Source organism: Prionailurus bengalensis, chromosome B3 (genome assembly GCF_016509475.1).
Source record: "Prionailurus bengalensis isolate Pbe53 chromosome B3, Fcat_Pben_1.1_paternal_pri, whole genome shotgun sequence".
Taxonomy (NCBI): domain Eukaryota; kingdom Metazoa; phylum Chordata; class Mammalia; order Carnivora; family Felidae; genus Prionailurus; species Prionailurus bengalensis.
Window position 1 is genome coordinate 1,004,564 of NC_057355.1, and position 19,666 is coordinate 1,024,229.

At 63.6% G+C, this 19,666-nt stretch overlaps 1 protein-coding gene across 2 annotated transcripts in view; it reads right to left on the reverse strand.

Moving 5' to 3' along the window:
• Positions 1-19,666, reverse strand: part of RASGRF1 (Ras protein specific guanine nucleotide releasing factor 1) — a 100,434-nt gene that overhangs the window by 12,247 nt on the left and 68,521 nt on the right. For both annotated transcript variants that reach the window (XM_043554604.1, XM_043554603.1), the window contains exons 14-23: positions 17,702-17,950; positions 13,986-14,359; positions 12,047-12,172; positions 10,572-10,742; positions 9,956-10,062; positions 9,584-9,696; positions 7,805-7,865; positions 4,673-4,776; positions 3,459-3,543; positions 466-663 (exon numbers count right to left, since the gene is read on the reverse strand). In XM_043554604.1, coding sequence (XP_043410539.1) covers positions 466-663; positions 3,459-3,543; positions 4,673-4,776; positions 7,805-7,865; positions 9,584-9,696; positions 9,956-10,062; positions 10,572-10,742; positions 12,047-12,172; positions 13,986-14,359; positions 17,702-17,950 — 1,588 coding nt within the window. The remainder of the gene's footprint in view (positions 1-465; positions 664-3,458; positions 3,544-4,672; positions 4,777-7,804; positions 7,866-9,583; positions 9,697-9,955; positions 10,063-10,571; positions 10,743-12,046; positions 12,173-13,985; positions 14,360-17,701; positions 17,951-19,666) is intronic.

Sequence of the window (19,666 nt, forward strand, 5' to 3'; positions counted from 1 at the left end):
TAAGGATCAAGCCCCCATTTAAGGTCACCAACTACCCATGGGTAACAGGGACCAGCGGACTCCCTGGCGGCCAGAAGGACCAGAGAAATCAGAGACCTGGGAAGGGATCTACAAGTTCGTCCGGCCCCGTCCCGGCGACCCTGCAGATCCAGAGTGGCGTCCACCCTTCTGTCCCAACCCAAGGACAAGAGTATCGGGACCAGTAATCACTCTTCCGCCTTCGTCTTTGGAGTATTAATTCTCAAGTGGGAATTAAAGTCTCATGGGTCCCAGCACCACATATGCGGGCCTGATACCTGGTCTCAGGTGATACAGGAGAAGAGGTTCTCCCGGAAGAGGGCTTACAAGGAAGCGCTGGCCTCCACCCTGTCCTCTGCCCACCTCCGGATGTCCGGAGGCCAGCACTCTGGCGCCCCGGCCCCAGCCCGGCCCCAGGCAGGCGATGGCGCCGGCTTCCCGCCGCACCTGCTTGGAGACTTTGAGCCACGTCTTTTTCAGCCGGAATATTGCGCTGCGGTTCATGGACGAGGTGATCTCCAGGACGGCGTTGTAGTTGTGCAGACAGCGGCATATGTCGGCCACGGCCACCCACTTCTCGATGGCGCTCACTCTCGCGTTGATGTCCTCGTTGCGGATGATCTCTGAAGCAATCAAGTTACTGATCTTTAAGCCCATGCAATGAGACAAGAAAAAATAAGAGGCTAAGTATTGCAGAGACGATAAATCACCATTGCTTGCAGATGATACGACTGCCTGTTTGAAAATCCCAAAAGAATACACTGGAAAACTACCAGGACGACTAATAGAGCTCATGAGGGTGGCTGGTTAAACGTTCGACACGTAATAACGAGTTTTCCTATACACTGGCAATACCAACTAGAAAACACCATGGAAAATATTCTCAAAATTCCAATGGGAATGTGTAAACTACCTAAGAACTTAAATATCTGAGGATTTCCGAAGACGCTGCATGAAAACAATTGACCAAAGGTTATAAAAGGTTTGGATTACGAAGAACAAGATCCAATTCCCAAAGGAGAATATAAATATGCCATTTTTCTAAACTAATACGTGACTTCAACGTGACCCAATAAAACACACAATGAGAGCTCTCTTGAGGGCTTGACAAACTGATCCCACGGTTCGCCTGGAAGGATCAGGAGGAGCCCAGCTCCGAGACCGTCTCCCCCACACGGCTGGGGCTTGGAGGGGACCCATACCTTGTGTCATCACTGGGCTCACATATAAAGTGGCAGAGGTCCCCCTGCCCTCAGTGAACACACACACACACACACACACACACACGCACAAATCAGATGTGGGCGGGACCTGGGGAGTCAGGGAGCAAGAAACACACGGAGCTGGGGCAGCAGCTGGCTCACCCTGTGCTCTTCTCTGAAACTTCCTATGAATTTATAATTATTAAAAAAAAAGTAAAAAGAAGACTACTTGTTATAAACAATTAAGAAAAAGACATGTGCAGGTGAATGAAAACTGTAGGCCTTTACTGCCAAGAAATCTTCTCAAATATAATTTCTGAAGGATGTATGTCCAAAGGATGGCTTGTAAAACTATTTAAGAATGGAAAACCACTGAAGAGAATTAGGGAGGAATGAAAACATGAAATGGTACATATGTTGTAACTCTTGAAAACAATTCTAAAATTTACTAATTTTGAGAGAGAAAGAGAAAGAGAGAGGAATAGAGATAGAAAGAGAGAGCGGGGGAGGGGCAGAGAGAGAGGGAGACACAGAATCCAAAGCAGGTTCCAGGCTCCGAGCTGTCAGCACGGAGACCGACGTGCATCTCGAACCCACAAACCATGACCTGAGCTGAAGTCGGACGCTTAACCAACTGAGCTGCCCAGGTGCCCCAAGTTATACTAATTTTTAAAAGGAATATCTCTGTGAAACCTTCCAGAAAATAGAAAAAAAAAAGGGAGTATCTTACAACGTACTCTATGAAGCCAGTATAACCTTGATACCCAAAGCAAATGCAGACGATACAAGAACGCAAATCACACATCCACCTGTCTGCCGTGCCACGACCAGGTTAGGTCTGTCCCCGGAACGAAAGGAAGGGTGAACATTAGAGAAAAATCTGTAACCGTCGTTCACCACATCAACAGTTTAAAAGAGGTAAGCCGTGACCATCTCAATAGATGCGCACAATTTTGATAACATTCAATACCGATCTGTGGCAAATACCGTCAGCAAACAAGAAGAGAAGAATTTCTTTAACTTGATAAAGAAACAAACATTATCCTTGACAGGGAAAGATGAGAAGCTTTCTCTTCGGAACCAACACCAAGATTCACCATCGATGTTTGCACTCAAGTCTGCCGCACGGGGGCCGTGGGCAGCAGGGGTGCCCCCCCACTCTGCCCTCGCCCTGATCCCGGAGAGCCTGGTCAGTGCCGCTCAGTAAGACAATGGCGTGGGAAGCTGCAGACCCAGCCGGGGAGAGATCTAGAAATAGCCACGGGCCGTGATGGTCACCACCACGGAGGTGCACATTCTGTGTCTGAGGGACAGGGCGGATTCTAAGAGAGATGGCCAGACGCCAGGTGGTGATGAGGGCGGCCCTCGGAGGCAGGCTGTCTTGCCGTGTGATGTTGGGGATGAAACTGACCCCCCTTGGGCCTCAGTTTCCCCATTCACAAAGTGGGAATAACAGGGGTAAATGAGACCATGCTTGCAAAGCCCTGGGCACAGTGCCTGGCATGCCGCACACGGGCAGCAAACACTGGTTTCATGCCCTTGGCTCACTTCGGTCCTGGGCGCACACGGGAGTCGGGGGGAGGGCGAGGGACCGGGTTTTGCCGCCCGGGGCTGCTGCGCGTTCCCAGGACCTGCCCACCTGCTTCGCGCACTGTCTCTAACTGGACATGTGGCCTGGGTTCTGTCTGTTGCTGGGTGCCCTACGGGGGTCCTGACCCCAAGCTGCAGCGTGGCCGTGTCTCTCTTTTCCTCCCGCTGCCGCAGACCCTCCCCGATGTGGGTGTTGACCAGGGAGCCTGGCCAGGAGGTCAGGACAAGTGGAATCGTGTGCAGCTCCTTCCTCAAGGGCCTTCCCTTGGGGGGGATGACTCAGCTCAGGGGAACTTAGAGGCCAGCGCAGGTGCCCTCGGGGCTCTTTCCAGGCTGGGCGCGAGGGCCTGTGTTTCAGGGGCCAGGGCCGGGCTTCGTGCCAGGGGAGGACTTTTCCTTGCCTCCCCGACATGACTCAGGAGCCCCCAGGGCAAGGGCCCTGAGAGCCCGGCTTTCCTTAGACCAACGTGGGGTAACAGCCCCCATCCTCTAGGGCTCGTGAGGTCACGGTGCACACAAACCGCAGACAGTCGGGCGCTAGCCTCGCGGGGAACCTGTCCTCCACCTGGCACCCCGAGGGGCCTTCGGAAGGAAAAACCAGGGACAGAAGGGCACCGCCCTCCCCCCCCCCCCCCACCCCGTACTCACGTCGTTGAAATGCTTCGTGGTTTTCATGATATAAGGGGTCCGCTCATTCTTCTCCAGCTTCATCCAGCCCTGTCCGAAGAACTCCCTGCGGGAAGGAAGGGCACCGGGCGGGTGAGGTTTGCACGGATGATGGCGTTGCTTTCTCTGCCTTTGGAGGCTCTAATTTCTCAGGGAGCAACTTTCTGTAGAGCCCCGGAGAGGACAGGACCCTGGGCTCGCAGCCTCAGTTCCCTCATCTGTGAAATGGGATCAGTGACTATTTTGTTCCCGGGGCTGTCGTGAGGCCGACACGAGGAGAGAAGTGGCAGTGAGCACGTGGTCACGGCTGAGTCCACTCTGCACCCTGCTTGTGACGGAGAACTCGTATCTCCGCGTGCCTGTGCAGAAGCTGTCTGCAGGACAGGGACAGAGGCGCAACACGGGCCGAGCGGAAGGACAGAGGGGCCTGCAGGCCAAGCCAGCTGTGTTCCGGGACGGCGACCTCACGGCACCCCCCCACACGGCCCCAGCCTCCCAGGGAAGCTCCGGGCTTGGCTGTGACCGTGGGGGACCCGGGCAGGGCGCCGTGGGCAGGAGGGGAGTGAGCTGTGTTTCAGAAATCTGGTTCTTCTCCCACAGGGAGCCCGTCGGCAGTGACACCTGCTTCGCATCTGGGGGAAGGGGCGGGTTTCCACCCTCCATGCTCGCGAGCGAGGGCCTTGGGGAGTTTCAGGCGGGGCCGCCTTTCTGGAAAGCAGGGACCAGAAGCCTCTGACCCAGAGACACCAATCTCGGGAAGCTCTTCTCAGGCCCTTGGCAGGAACTCACGGCAACAGTGACTCACAAGGAGGTTTGCCCCCAGTTCAGACATAAACGTGAAAACTGAGAACCAGGGCAGGTGCACCAGACCACGGGGCTGTCCCCACGCTCTGCTCCCAGGGGGGGAACACACACACACTCCTTTCCCAGACCTGCAGAGTAGGAATGCGGAGTCGGAGATGCTTCTGGAAAAGCACGCATGTGTGTGCGCGTGCAGCTCACAGTAAGGTGGGCCCTTGGGGCCGGCAAAGAGGACCCTCCCTCGTGCCTACCGACAGACACGCGCATTTACACATTTCTGTTCCTCCTGCGGAGAACTCACGCGGCTCTGGGAGCCTCCTGCACGTGTTCCCGGGGCACAGCCAAAGCCGACTCCCAGGGAGGAGGAGGGAGGGCCCGCACCCGCACCCACTCACTCGTAAGGGATCTTCTTGAAGACGAGGTGGTCCAGCAAGGTCAGCTGCTCGGCGATCTCCAGGGCTGAGTGGTTTTCAAAGGGCTCTGCCTTCACGCCCTCTGCCTGAGGGAGCAAGTCCTGAGTCAGGCCCTTCCCGATTTCTGGACACGTCCCCACTGTGACCCCTGGTGAACGGGTGGCTGGCGTGTGCAGGGAGGGAGAGGAGGAAAGGGCAAAGGGAGCCGGGACCTCGCGGTGCCCCGAGTGTGCACCCGTGCTCCTGAGTCACCGCTTCCCCTGCAACGGGTCCACCTTGCCCCAGAGCATGAGTGAGACAAGAGAGGCTCCCGAGGATCACGACTGGGTCACTGGCTGGGCCTGGGGCCTGGGGCCTCCCAGCGACCCGTCTCCTCCTTCAGATTCTGTCTGGACCCACACCCGCCTCTGTAACCTTTCCTTTTAAAACTCATCAGCAGGTGTGGGCTCACAGGTGTGACAGCCTCCTGGGGCGGTGTTCCTGTCCTGGGCCCAGAAGGTGGCTGTCTGGCCTTCGTCTTGGGGTTCTCACGTCTCTGGGGGCTTCCACGGACACTACCCTTACAGGTGCCACCACCTGGGCCCCTTGGCCACAGGAAACACTTGCGAGGGGTCCAAGGACCCCGTGGCAGGGATTTGATAAGAGGTGGACATGGGGAGGCCTCACGGAAGGTCTGCTGGCTCCGGGGGGGCGGTGGCAGTGGAAGGGAGGGGAGGGAGTCTGCTGGCCTTGGGAGGGGCCTGTGTCCACTGGCAGAAGAACCAGCAACAAGGATCACCCCGACCTCCAACTAGGCCGCGTGGGACGAAGGGGCCAGCTACTCTCCCCAGGGGCCCCTGGGGCTGGGCTGAGCCCCCCGAGCTGCACTCATCACAAGGGCATGGGGTCCATCCCGTTTCAAGGGGGGAAGCCATCCCTGCGAGACGGTCTCCCTCCCTCCCTCTTTCCCACTCCCTGAGCAGCGTCACTGAGGGTCATACTGCCAGGTCCTTGCCAGACACTGGGACAGAAGGACCAGAGACACAGGACCAGGCAGAGACAGAATGCAGGGAGGCAGAGGAACTCACTCTCTCGTCTGCGTGTGCACGTGTGTGTGCGTGTGCACGTGTGCGTGCTGGGGTAGCCACGCGTCCCCCTGGCACAGTCACCCCAGGCCAGAAGCCTGGGTGCAGGAGTGTGGGGACATGAAGCCATCAGGGATGACAAGTCCTCAGGAAGGCGATGGGGACTCGGGGACAGCAGCCGTAGATGCCACCCAGGGTGGGGTGTTTTGGGGTAAGGACCCTCATGGGGCGGAGCCCCCGGCAGGCAGGTGGGCAGCCCAGCCCACTTCCGAGGGCCCAGGATAGCTGATCCGTCAGGGCTGAGGGCCAGTGGCTGGCCTCGGCTGGGGAGGGGCCTGTGGGGGTCGGCCCAGGGGCAGAGAGACTTGGCCAGAAGATTTGCTCAGCAAGTGGACCCTGCTCCCTCTTGGTCACCTAGGAAAGAAGGGGACCCTGAACCAGAGCTCAGACCTCCACCTTCCTCCACCTGTCACGGGGCCTGTCAAAGTTTCACTGCAAAAGTTCTTGGGCTCTCTGGTGAGGCCACGGGGGCCTCGTCCACACAGGCTGTGCCCCCACAAGCTCTCAGGGCACTGGGAACAAGTCAGGGCGGGGCTGAGGGCGGCTCAGCGGTGCTCTGTTCCCAAGAGCTGCAGGCTGCTCGCCGGGAACAAGGGCTCTCCCGCTCCCGAAGGCAAACATTCTGGTCGGGTGGGAAACAGGACGAGTGCGGTCTAGCCCCTGCAGAGAGGCTCCAGGAAGGAGCCAGTGTCTCCCAGGGTCCACCCAGCATCCTGGCCCCAAGGGTCGATCTGGTGACTGTACATGAACAACTTCCCTGCCCGGGGGCACCAGCCGGAGTGCGCTCGGGGGGCAGGACGTGGGCCCCACGTAGGCAGGTGATCCCTCATAGGGGGCCTCACCCATGCCCAGGGCCTGGAGTCAGGAGGAGGGGGGGAGCCGTGGGCCCAGAGCCCCGAGTCCTGAGTCCCCACACTGAGTGCAGAAAGCACAGGTCGGTCAGCCGGTTTGAGAGGTGAGGAAGCATTGGGGGGGGGGGCGCCTGTACCTGAGGGGGGTCAAAACCAGTCTGCCTTGAGCTTCCTTGGCCACCGTGGTGGCAGGGGCCCGGGACTCTGGGGTGGCTCACGGTGGCATGCTGGGGGGCACACGGGGCACATCCCTGACCCGGAGAAGGCAGTGGGCCCGGCCAGGCCCTGGGAGCACGTGAGACCATCATTCCCCTCCATGGCGTGGAACACCGTCAGCCCCCTATTCCTTGTGGGAAGCACCGAGCTCCCCTGGGCTCCCCCGTTTCCGGGCAGGGCGAGTTGCACCTGCCTCTCAGGGATGAGGCGGTGAGGTGTGTGAACCAGCGCCCACTTTGGAGTTCCCCCTGAGCTGACACCGTGACCTCAGGTGAGGCCCGTCACCTCCCCCACCCGCCTCGTCGTGAACGCGGTGAGGACGTGAACTCGCTGCCGTAGGGAAGAGCACCTCGCGTCTCAGTCTAGCACGCACCGACCACTGCCTGACCTCTGACCTGCCCCCTCCAGGGACAGGTGAGCAGAGAAGGAGCTGAGGGGCTGGGGTGGGGGCAGAGGTGAAGAGAGGAGGGGCGGGAGTGTCACGGGCCGAATTTCCTCCCTCCGAAACAGAGGTGCTGCTAACCCCTGGCATCTGGGACGCGACCTCATTTGGACACAAGGTCTTCGTAGATGTGCCCGGGTGAGATGAGGACACGGGGTGGGGGGCTGATCCAACAGCACTGGCATCTGTAAGAGGGAGCAGTGTGGACACAGGGACAGTCGTGTGGAGGAAAGACAGGGAGGAGGCAGGCATCAGAGACTCACGGCCACAAGCCGAGGACCGTGGGGCTACCAGGAGCCGGAAGAGGCGGGCAGGACCGTCCCCCGGGCCCCAGCCGCCACCTTCCTCGCGGGCTCCTGGCCCCCAGAACTCTGAGAACCGGTCTCTGCTGCCCCGAGTCATCTGCCTGTGTGCTCTGGGACGCCCGCCCTGGGGAGCCGGCACAGGACGGGACTGGGCACCATCAGGGGGCCCGGCTCACCATCTGTGTGATCTCCTCCAGCGTGACCTGGTTGTCACCCGGGTCGTCCTGGGTCAGAGTCCTAGGGGGCGAGACGGCGCGGTGAGCCCCGTGCGGCCCCTACCCCCCTCACCTCTGGGGCGCCCCACCCCATCCCCACGGGGTGAGCGCCCCCTAGATCCCCTACTTTACCTGCCCCCTCCCCCCCCCGCCTCTGCTCTGTGGTTCCTGTGCTGTGAGCCCACCGCCCATTCCCATGTCACAACCTCCCCTGATGGCCTGTCCTCCAGGACTCCGTTGTCTGACCCTCCCGGGCTCCGTCAGCCCCAGGCCCCTGTGCTCTCAGCCCCCGGTGTCCTGGTGTTGGGAAGGCTGCGGGCCACCCCCGGCCAGGAGCCCGAGGGCGGGGTGATGTCTGATGTGTCCACCCCGCAGCTCTGGCCCCGGCCCCGGCCCAGGGCGGGCCTGCAGCCGGGCTCTCGCAGAGAGCCGTGGAATGACAGGATGAACGTGGGGAAGGAGCTCCAGGCCCCGAGGGCAGAGCGGGCAGGAGAGCTGCGGAGCCCTTCGGACGGAGGGACAGAGGCGGCGGGGGATGGCGGAGTGGGCATCGGGCCCTGGTGGGGGCAGAGGGTGACGCCAGGGACCCGCGGGCCGTGGGCAGGCAGACTCGGGCCGACTGGATGTCCGCCCCACAGGAGGCATTTTACATAAACTTCTAGCCCGGGAGGCCGTCGCACAGAGAACGCGGGGCCTGTGCACGCGCCGTTCCCAGCAGGGCCCCCGACGCCGGCCAGGTCTTCTCGCTGCACCCGCGGCGGAGGGGGCTCTGGTCAGCGGGCTCGGGGGCCCAGCGCGCTCCCGCGCAGAAGGGAGACCAAGAGCCTGGGGGCCGGCCGCGCGGGTGTGGGTGACACGGGTGCAGGGGTGGCGTAGGTGCGGATGCGGGTGCAGGGGCTGCTGAGGGTGAGAGAAGCCTGAGAGACACGGAGGGACTTCAAACCCCGGGAAGCGACGGCATGGCCCCGGGCAAGCAAGGTGGATGGTGTGGGAGGAGGGGGGCAGGAGACTCCGGCCACAGGCAAGTGGCTGCAAGTGGGGATCAGAGACCGAGGCCTCAGGCAGAGAAGGCGGGAAGTGGGGAGGAGGAACCTGACCCCCCGGGCCCTGAGCCCTGGCCCCCGGGCAGGGCTGGGGGCGGACCAGGTCAGCCAGACGAGCAGCATGACACCCACCGGTGAGGTGCAGAAGTGATAGCGTGACCTCACCCCTGCCTCACCACAGCCCTTGGAGTGCGTGCTGGTCACCCATTTTACAGGAAGGAAACGAGGCCGAGGGAGGGGTCCGTCCGAGGCCACAGCGAGTCACCGGCTTCGCCGGCTCAGACAGGCTACCCGACTCCCGACTGCCCAGCAGGAGAGGCGGGGGGGGGGGGGGCGGGCGGCGAGGGCAAAACTCTGTTTGACCTTGACTAAGACTTCACAGCCCGGTGCCCCCAGGGGCTGCCGTAAAAGGGAGCTCAGACCAGACAGGACCTGGCAGGTGTGGATGCAGAGCGGCCCGGCTCCTGCCACAAGGGGATCCCGGGCCTGGCAGGAGAGGGGCGCAAGGACACACGGACCCCGGGGGGGGCCTGGATGCAGAAGCCGGGTGCCTCCCCCCGGCAGCCCAAGGATGCTCCCCTGCACACCGGACGGAGGCCACCGCGCCCGGGAAGGGCCCCGCCCGGCCCCCCGCCCGGCCCCCCGCCCCCTGCCGCCGCGTGCAGGCGGTGCTCGGCCTGGGCCGCGACCACCCTACCTGATGATGTTGGCCGCGGCCTTCCTCTCCTGGGTCAGGAGCTCGGGGTCGTGCATGACCTCCTCCAGGAAGCTGATCACCTTGCCTCTGAGCTCATTGTTGGTCTCAAAGTCCTGTGGGGGGAGACGGGCCACGGCGCTGGCCACTGCTCTAGCGCTGCCCTGCCGTGGCCCCTGACCAGCCCGAGCTGTGTTTCTGCCCCGTCTCCGTTTTCCCTGGCGGCTGCACCCCGGGGCCGGGACCCTGGGGTGCAGACCCACTTGGTATCCCTGCTCCAGACAGAGGTGGGGCGACCCAGGTCCCCGTCCCCTGGTGTCCTTGCTGCCCTCCCCGCTGCTCGCAGAGGCCAGTGCCGGGGCCCCCCTCCCGCACCTGAGAGTGTTTGGAGACCCAGTGGCGGAGCACGTTCAGGACCCGGTTGGTGGCCGCTCTGCGGATCACAAACTCCTTGTCTCCGTTCCGCTGGTCAGGGGGAAACCCTGGTGGCAGGCGTGGCAGAGGGTCAGAGGGGACGTGAGGACGAGACGCACAGCTTGGCTCTTGTCTGGGTTCAACAGCCACGTGTGGCTAAGCCGGGCCGCTCCGTGGCTGGTGGGTGGACGGCGTGGGGGCAGGGGCAGGAAGACACCGAACAACCCGCCCGGGTTTGTGGCCAGCGAGACTGGAGCCCACGCAGTCTCAGTGGATACAGGGCACACACCCACCTCTGCCCGGGCTGCTGGAAGCTCTGATCTCCCGGCCGCGCTCCACCTCTGCCACGGGACCAGTGCCGTGAGGGTGGGGGGCGGGTTCCCACGGGCATCAGCTTTACTGGGGCCGAGTCTCCCAGGGGGCGGGGCCAGATGGGCGGAGCCAGGGCCATCCGAGCCGGGAGCCAGGAGGGTCGGCCCCAGCCAAGGCCCCGGGGCGGCGAGCCGCGCACAGGCAAAGGGGGACAGCTCCCGGGGCCGTGGTGGCCACTGCTGCCCCCAGAGCCGCCCCCACGCACCTGCGCTGGCCAGGGACATCCTGCGATACTTGTCCTTGCTGGGGGCGCCCTCGTTGGCTCCCGCCGTTGCTATGGCAAAGGCAGAGGCCGCGGACAGGGCACTGCGGCTGTTGTCCAGTTCCCGACACGAGGTCATGACCACCCCGTTGTTGTAGGAAAAAAGGGGGAACTCTGTGGAGGGAAGAAGGCCAGTCCTCAGCCTTTGCCGGTCCGGCTCTCGGCGGTTAGAAAACCAGGGTCCCCAGCCGGAGCAGCCTCGGGACGGGCGGGCTGCCTTCACGGTCCCCGAGCAGGTGCTGGTGGGGGTCCGGCTGCTGACATCCCCGGAGGAGGGGGCAGGCCACCCTCAGGGCCGGCTTGGGATGGGAAAGGCCCCGCCAGCTGCCCGGCCCTCCTCTCTGCTGCTCTGTCACCTCTCAGGCTCAGCAGGGCCCAGGCCGCTGGAGGACTGTGTCGTCAGCGTTCTCACCATCGCAGGCTATTTAGGATGAACGCGTCACCCGTCCCAAGTCTGACATCAGTCGTTCATACTGATGGGCTCACTGGTGGGGTGTGGCGAGCCCCGTGCTCTGAGTCCTTGCCCTGCCAGCTGTGTGGCCTCGGTGAACTGCTTAACCTCTCTGGGTCTCAGTGATCTCCGGACAATAAGGCCAATAGTCCTACTTCAAACAGCGGTCAAGGGTAGAGGAGAGAACGTGTGCAAGTCCGTGGTTTCGGGTGAAATGCTATGTGTGTGCCGGCGAAACTTGGCGCTCAGGTTTTAGCCGCGACAGCAGCAACCGTGACTCTGGAAACTCCTCCAGGTCTCGGGACGGCACCCCGTCTTCGGGACAGAGCACGGAGCTCCTGCCCTGTGGGGCACGTGCTTTATCTCGAAAACCCAAAAAGCTTATTTCTGAGATGTGCGCTCTGGCGAATCTGCTGGGGCCGTGGCATCCACGACCCGGCGGCTCTGAGACTCGGGGGAGGCCCGGACGGTTGGGGTGCTCGGGGCTCAGGCTCACCCCATAGCGGGGCTGGAGGCGGGAGGGGAGGTGAGGTGGGAGTGCCTCGTGGGCAGTGAGTGCCTCATGGGGACGGGAGGCCCTCGGGATCGTGGGTCCTTGAGGCTCGGGCGGGGCGGTCACACCTGCGGGGACTCTGCTCCCTCGTCCGGTAACTGGGCACGACCTCGATGCACGAGGCTGCCCGACCGCGACAGGACCCGGCCCACGGCTCGACTGACACCCGAACCTGGGTCCCCCGTGAACGCACCGGTGCTGGCCCCTCCTGCCCGCCCGTGTCAGGGTGACCGTGAAGACGGGGAGGAGCAGCCCGTGTCCCCGCCCTGCAGCGGCCCCGGGGGCTGCGACACGGCGGCAGACACTCGGGTCGTGTGTCTCGTGGAGAGGAGGCCCGCTCGCTGTGCCCGGCATGACCTGCCGTCCCCTCCCCACCTGGGCTGCCGTCCGTGGCTCCGGAATGCTCAACTGTACCTGAGGGGTTTTTGCTTTTGACCGACTTTGGCGTCGTTGGGGATTTGGTCGGCGACGCCTCCGTGTCCCCGTCCTCACTCTGGTCCTCCTCGTTATCCGACTCTTCCCTCACGGAGACTTCTGAGCCTGGGGAGAGGGGGGACGAGGCCGCGTTTCTCCCACAGTCGTCCACCATCAGCTTTGGGCCTCCAGGCACCAAAGCGGAGCTGCGCAGGTCTGCATTTACCCGCCGAGGATCTTTCCCTGCGCCAGCGGGGTCGCGGGTCTCCACCATGGCCTTCCGAGTGGGCTTCTCAGACCCTGACACCCACGCCCGGGGGCCTCACGACGGAGCCGGTGCTGACCCGGAGGTCAGGGTGGGCCCGGTGGGTCGCCCCGTTAACATGCTCCAGGGCGATGCCCCGTGGCTGGTCACGGACCACGCCGAGCATCGAGGTGCCGCGTCCCAGCCTTGTGCGCGTGCGTGTGTGTGCATGTGCGTGAGCACACGTGTGTGCGTGTGAAGCATCTTGGGGACATCATCCGCCCTGCGTTGCCCAGAAAGCCCTGCTTGGCCCCTGTCGTCCCACGCCTTTGTTCACTATCAAAGCGTCCCGGTTTGGTGCAAAGTTCGTCTCCCAAGACTCAGGACGCTCCAGGGTTACACACTTTGGGGAAAAGGGATGAAGTGTATTAAAGTCCAGCTGAGGAACAGCCATCGCGGTAAGTACCCTCGCCTCTCTGGTCCTCGGTCTCCCCAGCTGCAGTGAGCGAGACCTTGGGGGGGAGGGGAGGCCCTGGAGACACCGAGTCAGCTACAGACCCTAAGAAAACGTCCACACACACACACACACACACACACTTTGGTACGCACTTAGGTTCTGGGGCCCCTCCGTCACTGGTCAGGAATGAGATCACCTTTCAGGACTGTTTTATGTCAAGCTTCCAAATGCGAGAGGCCTGGACTCACTGAGGGTTGATGTCAGATGGTCACCCTGTCCTCTGCCCCCACAGGATGGCATCTGGGGCTTTCTAGCGGGCTGTCCCTCGGTTACAGACCTTCGGACGCACCCATCAGCCATTTACTGTATATATCACGGTAAATGTCACTTGGTGACAGAGCCTTCCGGGAGCTTCCCTCCCCAGCTGTGTCCCTGCCGGGGCCGCTCCCTGCCTCCCCCGTCTTGATGCACAGGAGAGGAATCCGGACCACCCTCAAAGTCTTTCTCGAAGGCCCCTTCCTCAGGGCCTAGGGACCGGCCGGCCCAGGGGTGTGTGCGTGCGTGCCTGTTTTATGTCAAATTTCCAAATGTGACAGGCACAAACGTGCTAACCAAGACAGAGCTGGGGGCGCTGAGCTGAGCCGGACCGGCCACCCAAACAGATGCCTTCCAGAATGGTCCGGAGGGCTCTAAGGGGAGGGGGCTGCCAGCCTGTGCCCCTGGTCTCTGTGCTGCCCCCACACCCAGCGTCCCAGCTGTGCTGGGCTCAGGCTGTTCCTGAGCACACAATGCTTTTCCTCGCTTAGTCCTGCCCACTGCATTCCCTTGCCTAGACCGTGCCCCCGCCTCCTGGTCAAAGTCTAGACATCGTGGGCCTTCCAGAAAGCCTTCTCTGACTCTCCAGACGGCGTTCCCAGCCCACTCCCTGTGCCCCTCGAATATCTCTCCGGCACAACACATCAGGTGCACACATCTCCGCGTGGGGTCCTGTTCCTCAGCTCGCTGTGGACCCCAGGGGACGGGAGCCGGGTCCGGTGACCCCTTCCTTACCGGGCCCTGACGGAGGTCCGGGATCCGGGACCCGCCCTCAGACAGACAGACGCAGGATGAAGCCACGTCCTGGGGGTCTCTGCCTGCCTGTCTGCCGGCTTCCTCCTGCCCAGACTCTGCCCGCCTCCAGCATCTGGCCGGGACCCCCAAGTCCCTCCCGCCCTGGGGGAGCCCGCACGCCCACTCACTCTGCTTGCTGAGAGCCGAGGGCTCTTCGGGCTTCTCAGCGGCCGTGTCGCCTTCGTCAGGAATCTTGTTGGCGAAGCCGCTGGACACGTAGAGCTTGCTGGTGTCCAGCGAGGCCTTGCTGAAGGGCGACACGGCCGAGTACAGGCTGCTGTAGCCATTGGAGTTGCAGCTGAGGGCGGCCAGGTCCAGGGCCTTGCCACCCGTGATGATGGGGATGTTCAGGGACAGCTTCCGCCGGCGGCCGGGCGACGACGTCTTGGCGATGGACAGGGGGGGCGGCGAGGAGAACTTGCGCGTGGCGCGCGGGGACTTGGGGGGGTCGCCGTACAGAAGCTTGCTGTTCTGGCCGCTGGCAAACAAGAGCTCCAGGGACCTGGGCGGGCGGGGGACGGAAGCAGACGGTCAGAGCGGGCCCGGCCGCCTTCCCAGGCCTGGGGTCTCCCGGCCTCCGGGGCGCCCGGCACCTCTCTTCTGGGGACACTCCTCCCAGAACCACCTGCGAGGCACCGCGATGGTGGGGCACACCCTGGGACGTCACGATTTCAAGGGAGGAGAAGGGAGGGACAGACAGACGCCGCCGGGCCGGGGACAGTGTCGTCTCAGGGACGGTAAGTCGCTGGTACAACTCCCGGTGCTCGTTCGGACGGAGGGATGGGCCTGACGCACGTTCCTGACTTGTGTTTGCAGGATTTAAGCCCCCGGGAGCACCCACGCCAGGATCACCAGGAGCGGAATCGAGGGTGCCAGACCCTGCTGTCCTTGGGACGTCACTCAGCTCTGGCCTGGGCTCTGGTGGCTCCCAACAACTTTGCCCCGGTTCGGTGCTCAAGTGTGCCCCAGGCGAGCCCCGCCCCGTGAACGTGCGTGTGCCCTCGGCCTAAAACTTCCCAGTATTTTTGTGGGGGGCGCAGAGCGTTGGGACACACCTTTGCTGTTCTCGCTCCTTGTTCTGAGGAAAACCCTTCCTTTTCCCGCTCCTTGGCTGCGTGTGTCCTTTGGCTCAGGCCCCCAGAGGCGAAGCCAGTTTCGGGAGACACCCTCGGGACCCCTGACACCCGGGCCAATCCCCCGAGCAGGTGCACTTGCATGGACACTGGCCAAGGGGCGGTGTGCCGAAACGGGCTGTGGACGGACATGTGCGTGTGCAAGCGTCCCATCTCGTGGTCTGGGCCGGGGTGTGCCCACCATGGCACGGTGGGTCTACGGGCGCCCCTGCGCCTTCCCTCCGGTCAGCAGCAGGGTCTGAGGCGAGGCGCTGTCCACCCGGGCCTGGTGACCCCTCGTGCTCTGACCTCACCCTCACACAGGTCCTGAGGGGGTTAGGGATGGAGAGGCTGAGACTCAGAGACAGGATGAGGCTCCAAGCCCCGTGTCCTCTGTGCCCCACCAGGGCGCTCGGCCAGCCTTGGGGCAAACCCGGGGCGGGGCGTGGAAAGCGGGTCTCCCGGCAACCCTGGTCGTGCCTCTACGCCTCAGGGCCAGGCTGGAAGCGGGTGACACACGCGTGGGACGTATCTGCTCTGTGCTCTGCACAGGACAGACCTCCGGGCCCCCAGGAATGACCCCCTCAGCTCGCGGACGTGTCTCAGCCTGGACGGGTAGCTTGTCCGGCTTTCCCGGGGCCCCTGGAAGCTGACTGCTGGGGTTCTGGAAGTTCAGAGCGGAGAGGCGAGCCCAGCCCTGAGGGCAGGGGCAGGTGGTCAGTGAGGAGGGTGCGGGCACAGGCACTGGGGGCGCGGGTGCTCTCTGGGAGGTCGGCTGCCCTGGCGGCAGACGTGTGGGGTGGCGGGGGGATGGGTAGGGCCTCCAGGCCTCACGGCCCCTCCTCACGTCCTGGGCTCTCATTTGGGACCGGCTGGGCCTCCCGGTGGCCCTGGGAAGTTGGTGGGACACAGCATCTGCCCAGAGTTGAGGCTCTGGCCCCAAGTGTCACCCAGGGGGTGAGGGGCATTCAGAGGGGCCTGCTGGTCCCTCCCATTTCCTGACGGGTCCCCCTGAACCAGTGAGGTCCCTCAGGGGCCCGGGTCCGGTCCCTGAACTCGGTCTATGGCAGGGCAGGCCCATCACTCTGCCTCGGTTTCCCTGTGTTGCGTGAAGACTGGTAGCTACCTTCCCCACGCACCCCCTTCTGGGCCGCAGGCGTACTGCCCCGCCCAGTACTGCCCCGGACCGGTAACCGTTCGGCGACGTGGGAGTGGAGGTTTCCGTTCAGCTAAGAGGCCGGGTGTCCAGCAGCAGGACTGGTCTGCCTGTCAGCGAAGCCCCGTGACCACGGTTCTGAGGCCGGCTCTTCCGGCAAGTGCTGACCCTGTGACCCGGGCTGTGCCTGCCCTCAGGGTCCTCCCCCGGCAGGGACCCGGGGCTCACGGTGCCAGCGGGTGGAGCAGGGCAGGGCAGGGCAGAGGAGGGAAAGGCAGGCCCCCTGCCTGCTACACAGACTCACACAGGCACGGTCACGGGCGTCCCCGACAAGCCCAGGGCCCTGGGTTCGGGCCCTCACTCAGCCCTGCACTTCTAGGGGCTCTGGGGCGAGTCTCCTGGCCTCTCTGGGTCCCGGCGGGCTGAGCTGGGGGCGGGAGGGTGGCCTGCCTTCCGCGTGCTGCGCCAGCCCAGGTGTGCCCCCTCCCTCCAGAGCAGGTCCTGGCAGGGACGGGCCGGGAGTCTCTGTCTGTCCGCCTCCTTCCGCTGCCCTGACCCTCGTTATTCTTCCCGTTCCCCTTCTTTCTGAAACGGGAAGGTGGGGAGCACCGGCTTTTCCAGAGAGGCGGCCCTGTGCTTCCAGGAGGGCAGTGCAGAGGTGCGGGCAGGGAGCAGAGAGCAACGTGTGCCCTTGAGTCTCCCCAGGGCGGGGGAGAGACAGCTGGGGGGGGCGGTCAGCCCCCCAGGGCGGGGGAGAGACAGCTGGGGGGGGCCGATCAGCCCCCCAGTTCAGGGGAGAGACAGCTGGGGGGCGGTCAGCCCCTCAGGGTGGGGGAGAGACAGCTGGGGTCGGTCAGCCCCCCAGGGTGAGGGAGAGACAGCTAGGGGGGGCCGGTCAGCCCCCCAGTTCAGGGGAGAGACAGCTGGGGGGGGCGGTCAGCCCCCCAGGGCGGGGGAGAGATAGCTGGGGCCGGTCAGCTCCCACGGTGAGGGAGAGACAGCTAGGGGGGGCCGGTCAGCCCCCTAGTTCGGGGAAGAGACAGCTGGGGGGGGCGGTCAGCCCCTCAGGGTGAGGGAGAGACAGCTGGGGGGGGGCGGTCAGCCCCCCAGGGCGGGGGAGAGACAGCTGGGGGGGGCCGGTCAGCCCCCCAGTTCAGGGGAGAGACAGCTGGGGGGGCGGTCAGCCCCCCAGGGTGGGGGAGAGACAGCTGGGGGGGCGGTCAGCCCCCCAGTTCGGGGGAGAGACAGCTGGGGGTGGCGGTCAGCCCCCCAGGGTGGGGGAGAGACAGCTGAGGGGGGCCGGTCAGCCCCCACAGTTCGGGGGAGAGACAGCTGGGGGGGCGGTCAGCCCCTCAGGGTGGGGGAGAGACAGCTGGGGCCGGTCAGCCCCCCAGGGTGAGGGAGAGACAGCTGGGGGGGGCGGTCAGCCCCCCAGGGCGGGGGAGAGACAGCTGGGGGGGCCGGTCAGCCCCCCAGGGTGAGGGAGAGACAGCCCCCCGGCCCCGGGAGGTGCCCACGTGCACTTAACATGTCACGTCTGCGGTCCCCCCGACGTCCCCAGGGGCGGCCTACGCACCTGGCGGGGATGGCGCTGATGGGCTTTCTGTAGATGGTGATGAGCTTGTCCAGGACCACGACGGCGGTGGTGAAGACGCGGTAGGAGTGCAGGAAGGTGTTGAGGAAGTCGATGCTCAGGAAGCGCAGGTCCGTCAGCCTCTCGAGCAGCCGGCCCACGCTGGCGTAGCGGATCTGCAGCACTTTGCAGGAGTTCATGGTCTTGCTGAAGCGGATGTCCACGTCATCGCAGTACAGGGAGGCGTCCGACCTGCGGGGCGAGGGAGGACCGCGGGGAGACGGGGTCTGAGCTCAGGAGCCCACCCGGCACTGTCTCCCCGACGCGCAACGGCCGAGGGCGGACGGACAGACGGGGCGCCGAAGGGCCGCGGGCCTCCTGTGCGGAGGACGACCCCCCGCCAGATGCTGCCTCCTCCGGATGGCATCCCACATGCCCGACGCCAGAAAACCCCCAGACGCACTGGACGACCCGTGGCCAGCTTACGAAGCACGTGTCGCTGAGCTCACAAGATAAAAAGGGAAATCTGTTCGCACAGAAACCCGTCCACCAGTGTTCACGGCTCCGCTCTTCAGACCGCCCGGAGGGGAAACAACACGCGGTCTGCCAGCCGGTGACGGAACAAGCCGGTGGAGTCCGTCCGCACGGAGCATCCCTCGGCTGCGAGAGGGAGTGGCGTCCTGACAGGTGCTCCTGTGCGGCGGGGTCGGGACAGGCCGAGTGCACGAATCCAGAAACAAAGTCCGCGTGTTGTAGGGCTTCGTTTATGGGAAGTGTGCCAGATGGCCACGTCCAGACACGGGGCACAGGTTGCTGGCCACCAGGGGTGGGGGCGGCAGAGACCGGAGCGGCCCTCAGCACGCGTGGGGTTTGCTGAGGGGTGACGGGCACATTCGGCGATGAGGCGGTACTGAAGCTCGCGCAACTTAGTGAATGCACCAAAACCCGCTGAACTGCAGGGCGGAGATGCTGACTTGTGTGTTACGTGGATTACATCTCCGTAAAAACCAAATAAGCACAAAAAAGCTAGAACGGGGGATTCCCAGAGGTCAAAACTGCAGAGAAATCTGGAAACCAGCTGATGGTTTATGTGCCTTTGGGGCATCGGCTGCTCGTAGCTACCGAGCGTCTTGGGTTTCTGTAAGGGAGCCGCAGTGAGACCCCCACGAAGGCTGAGACCCTGGAAGGTGGCCTCGAAAAATCTACCCAAAATCTATCGAAGGGCGGTTCCCCGTTTTAGCCCAGGCTCTGCGGGAGGGGAGCTCAGCACCCCCGAGAACACACTGCTTGCTCTCCAAGGGGCTCCGGCACGCAAGCAAGTGCCACCGCTGTGGCCTGGGGACCCCAGACAGGGGATACAGAGCTGCCACAGGCTGTGGTTCTCCACCAGGCCCTACGAGATCTTCACAGATGCATCCCTCCAGAAAATGAACTCGCAAATCAAAATCAGGGGCCGTACGGCCCCTAATGAGCCCCCGTGAGCCAGAGTCCACACACGTAAACAAACCACTGATTATGTCCCCAAGAGTCTGATTTTTTTCTGCCTGAAAATGCTACTTCTTTTCCTACCAGTGATCTCTCCGGGCAGCCGGCACGGCCGCTCTCTCCCCCCTTGGCTCCTGAGAGCCACGAAGGATGAAGCCTGAACCCCAGCCCGGGGGCTTCTTAGCAGCTCTCTCGGGGCCGGTCACACCCTCCCTGACTTCCCACCCGGCTGCCTATCAAAGTATCAAGGTCAGTCCCTAGCCAGCAGCAGATGACTGGACTTCAGGTACCTCCCTAAAAGTAAGACCCGCAGCGCTGGGCAGGTGTCCTGGACCAGACCTTCCCGAGTCCTGCACCCCTGGCTGAAGCGATTTCTGCTTGGCAGGGAACCTGAGTTGAAGCAATTCTACTCTTCTTCTGGGACCTTCCGCACTGGATCTGGAGGCAGCACGGCTCAGTCCTCGGGCAGGCGTCCGGTGCAGC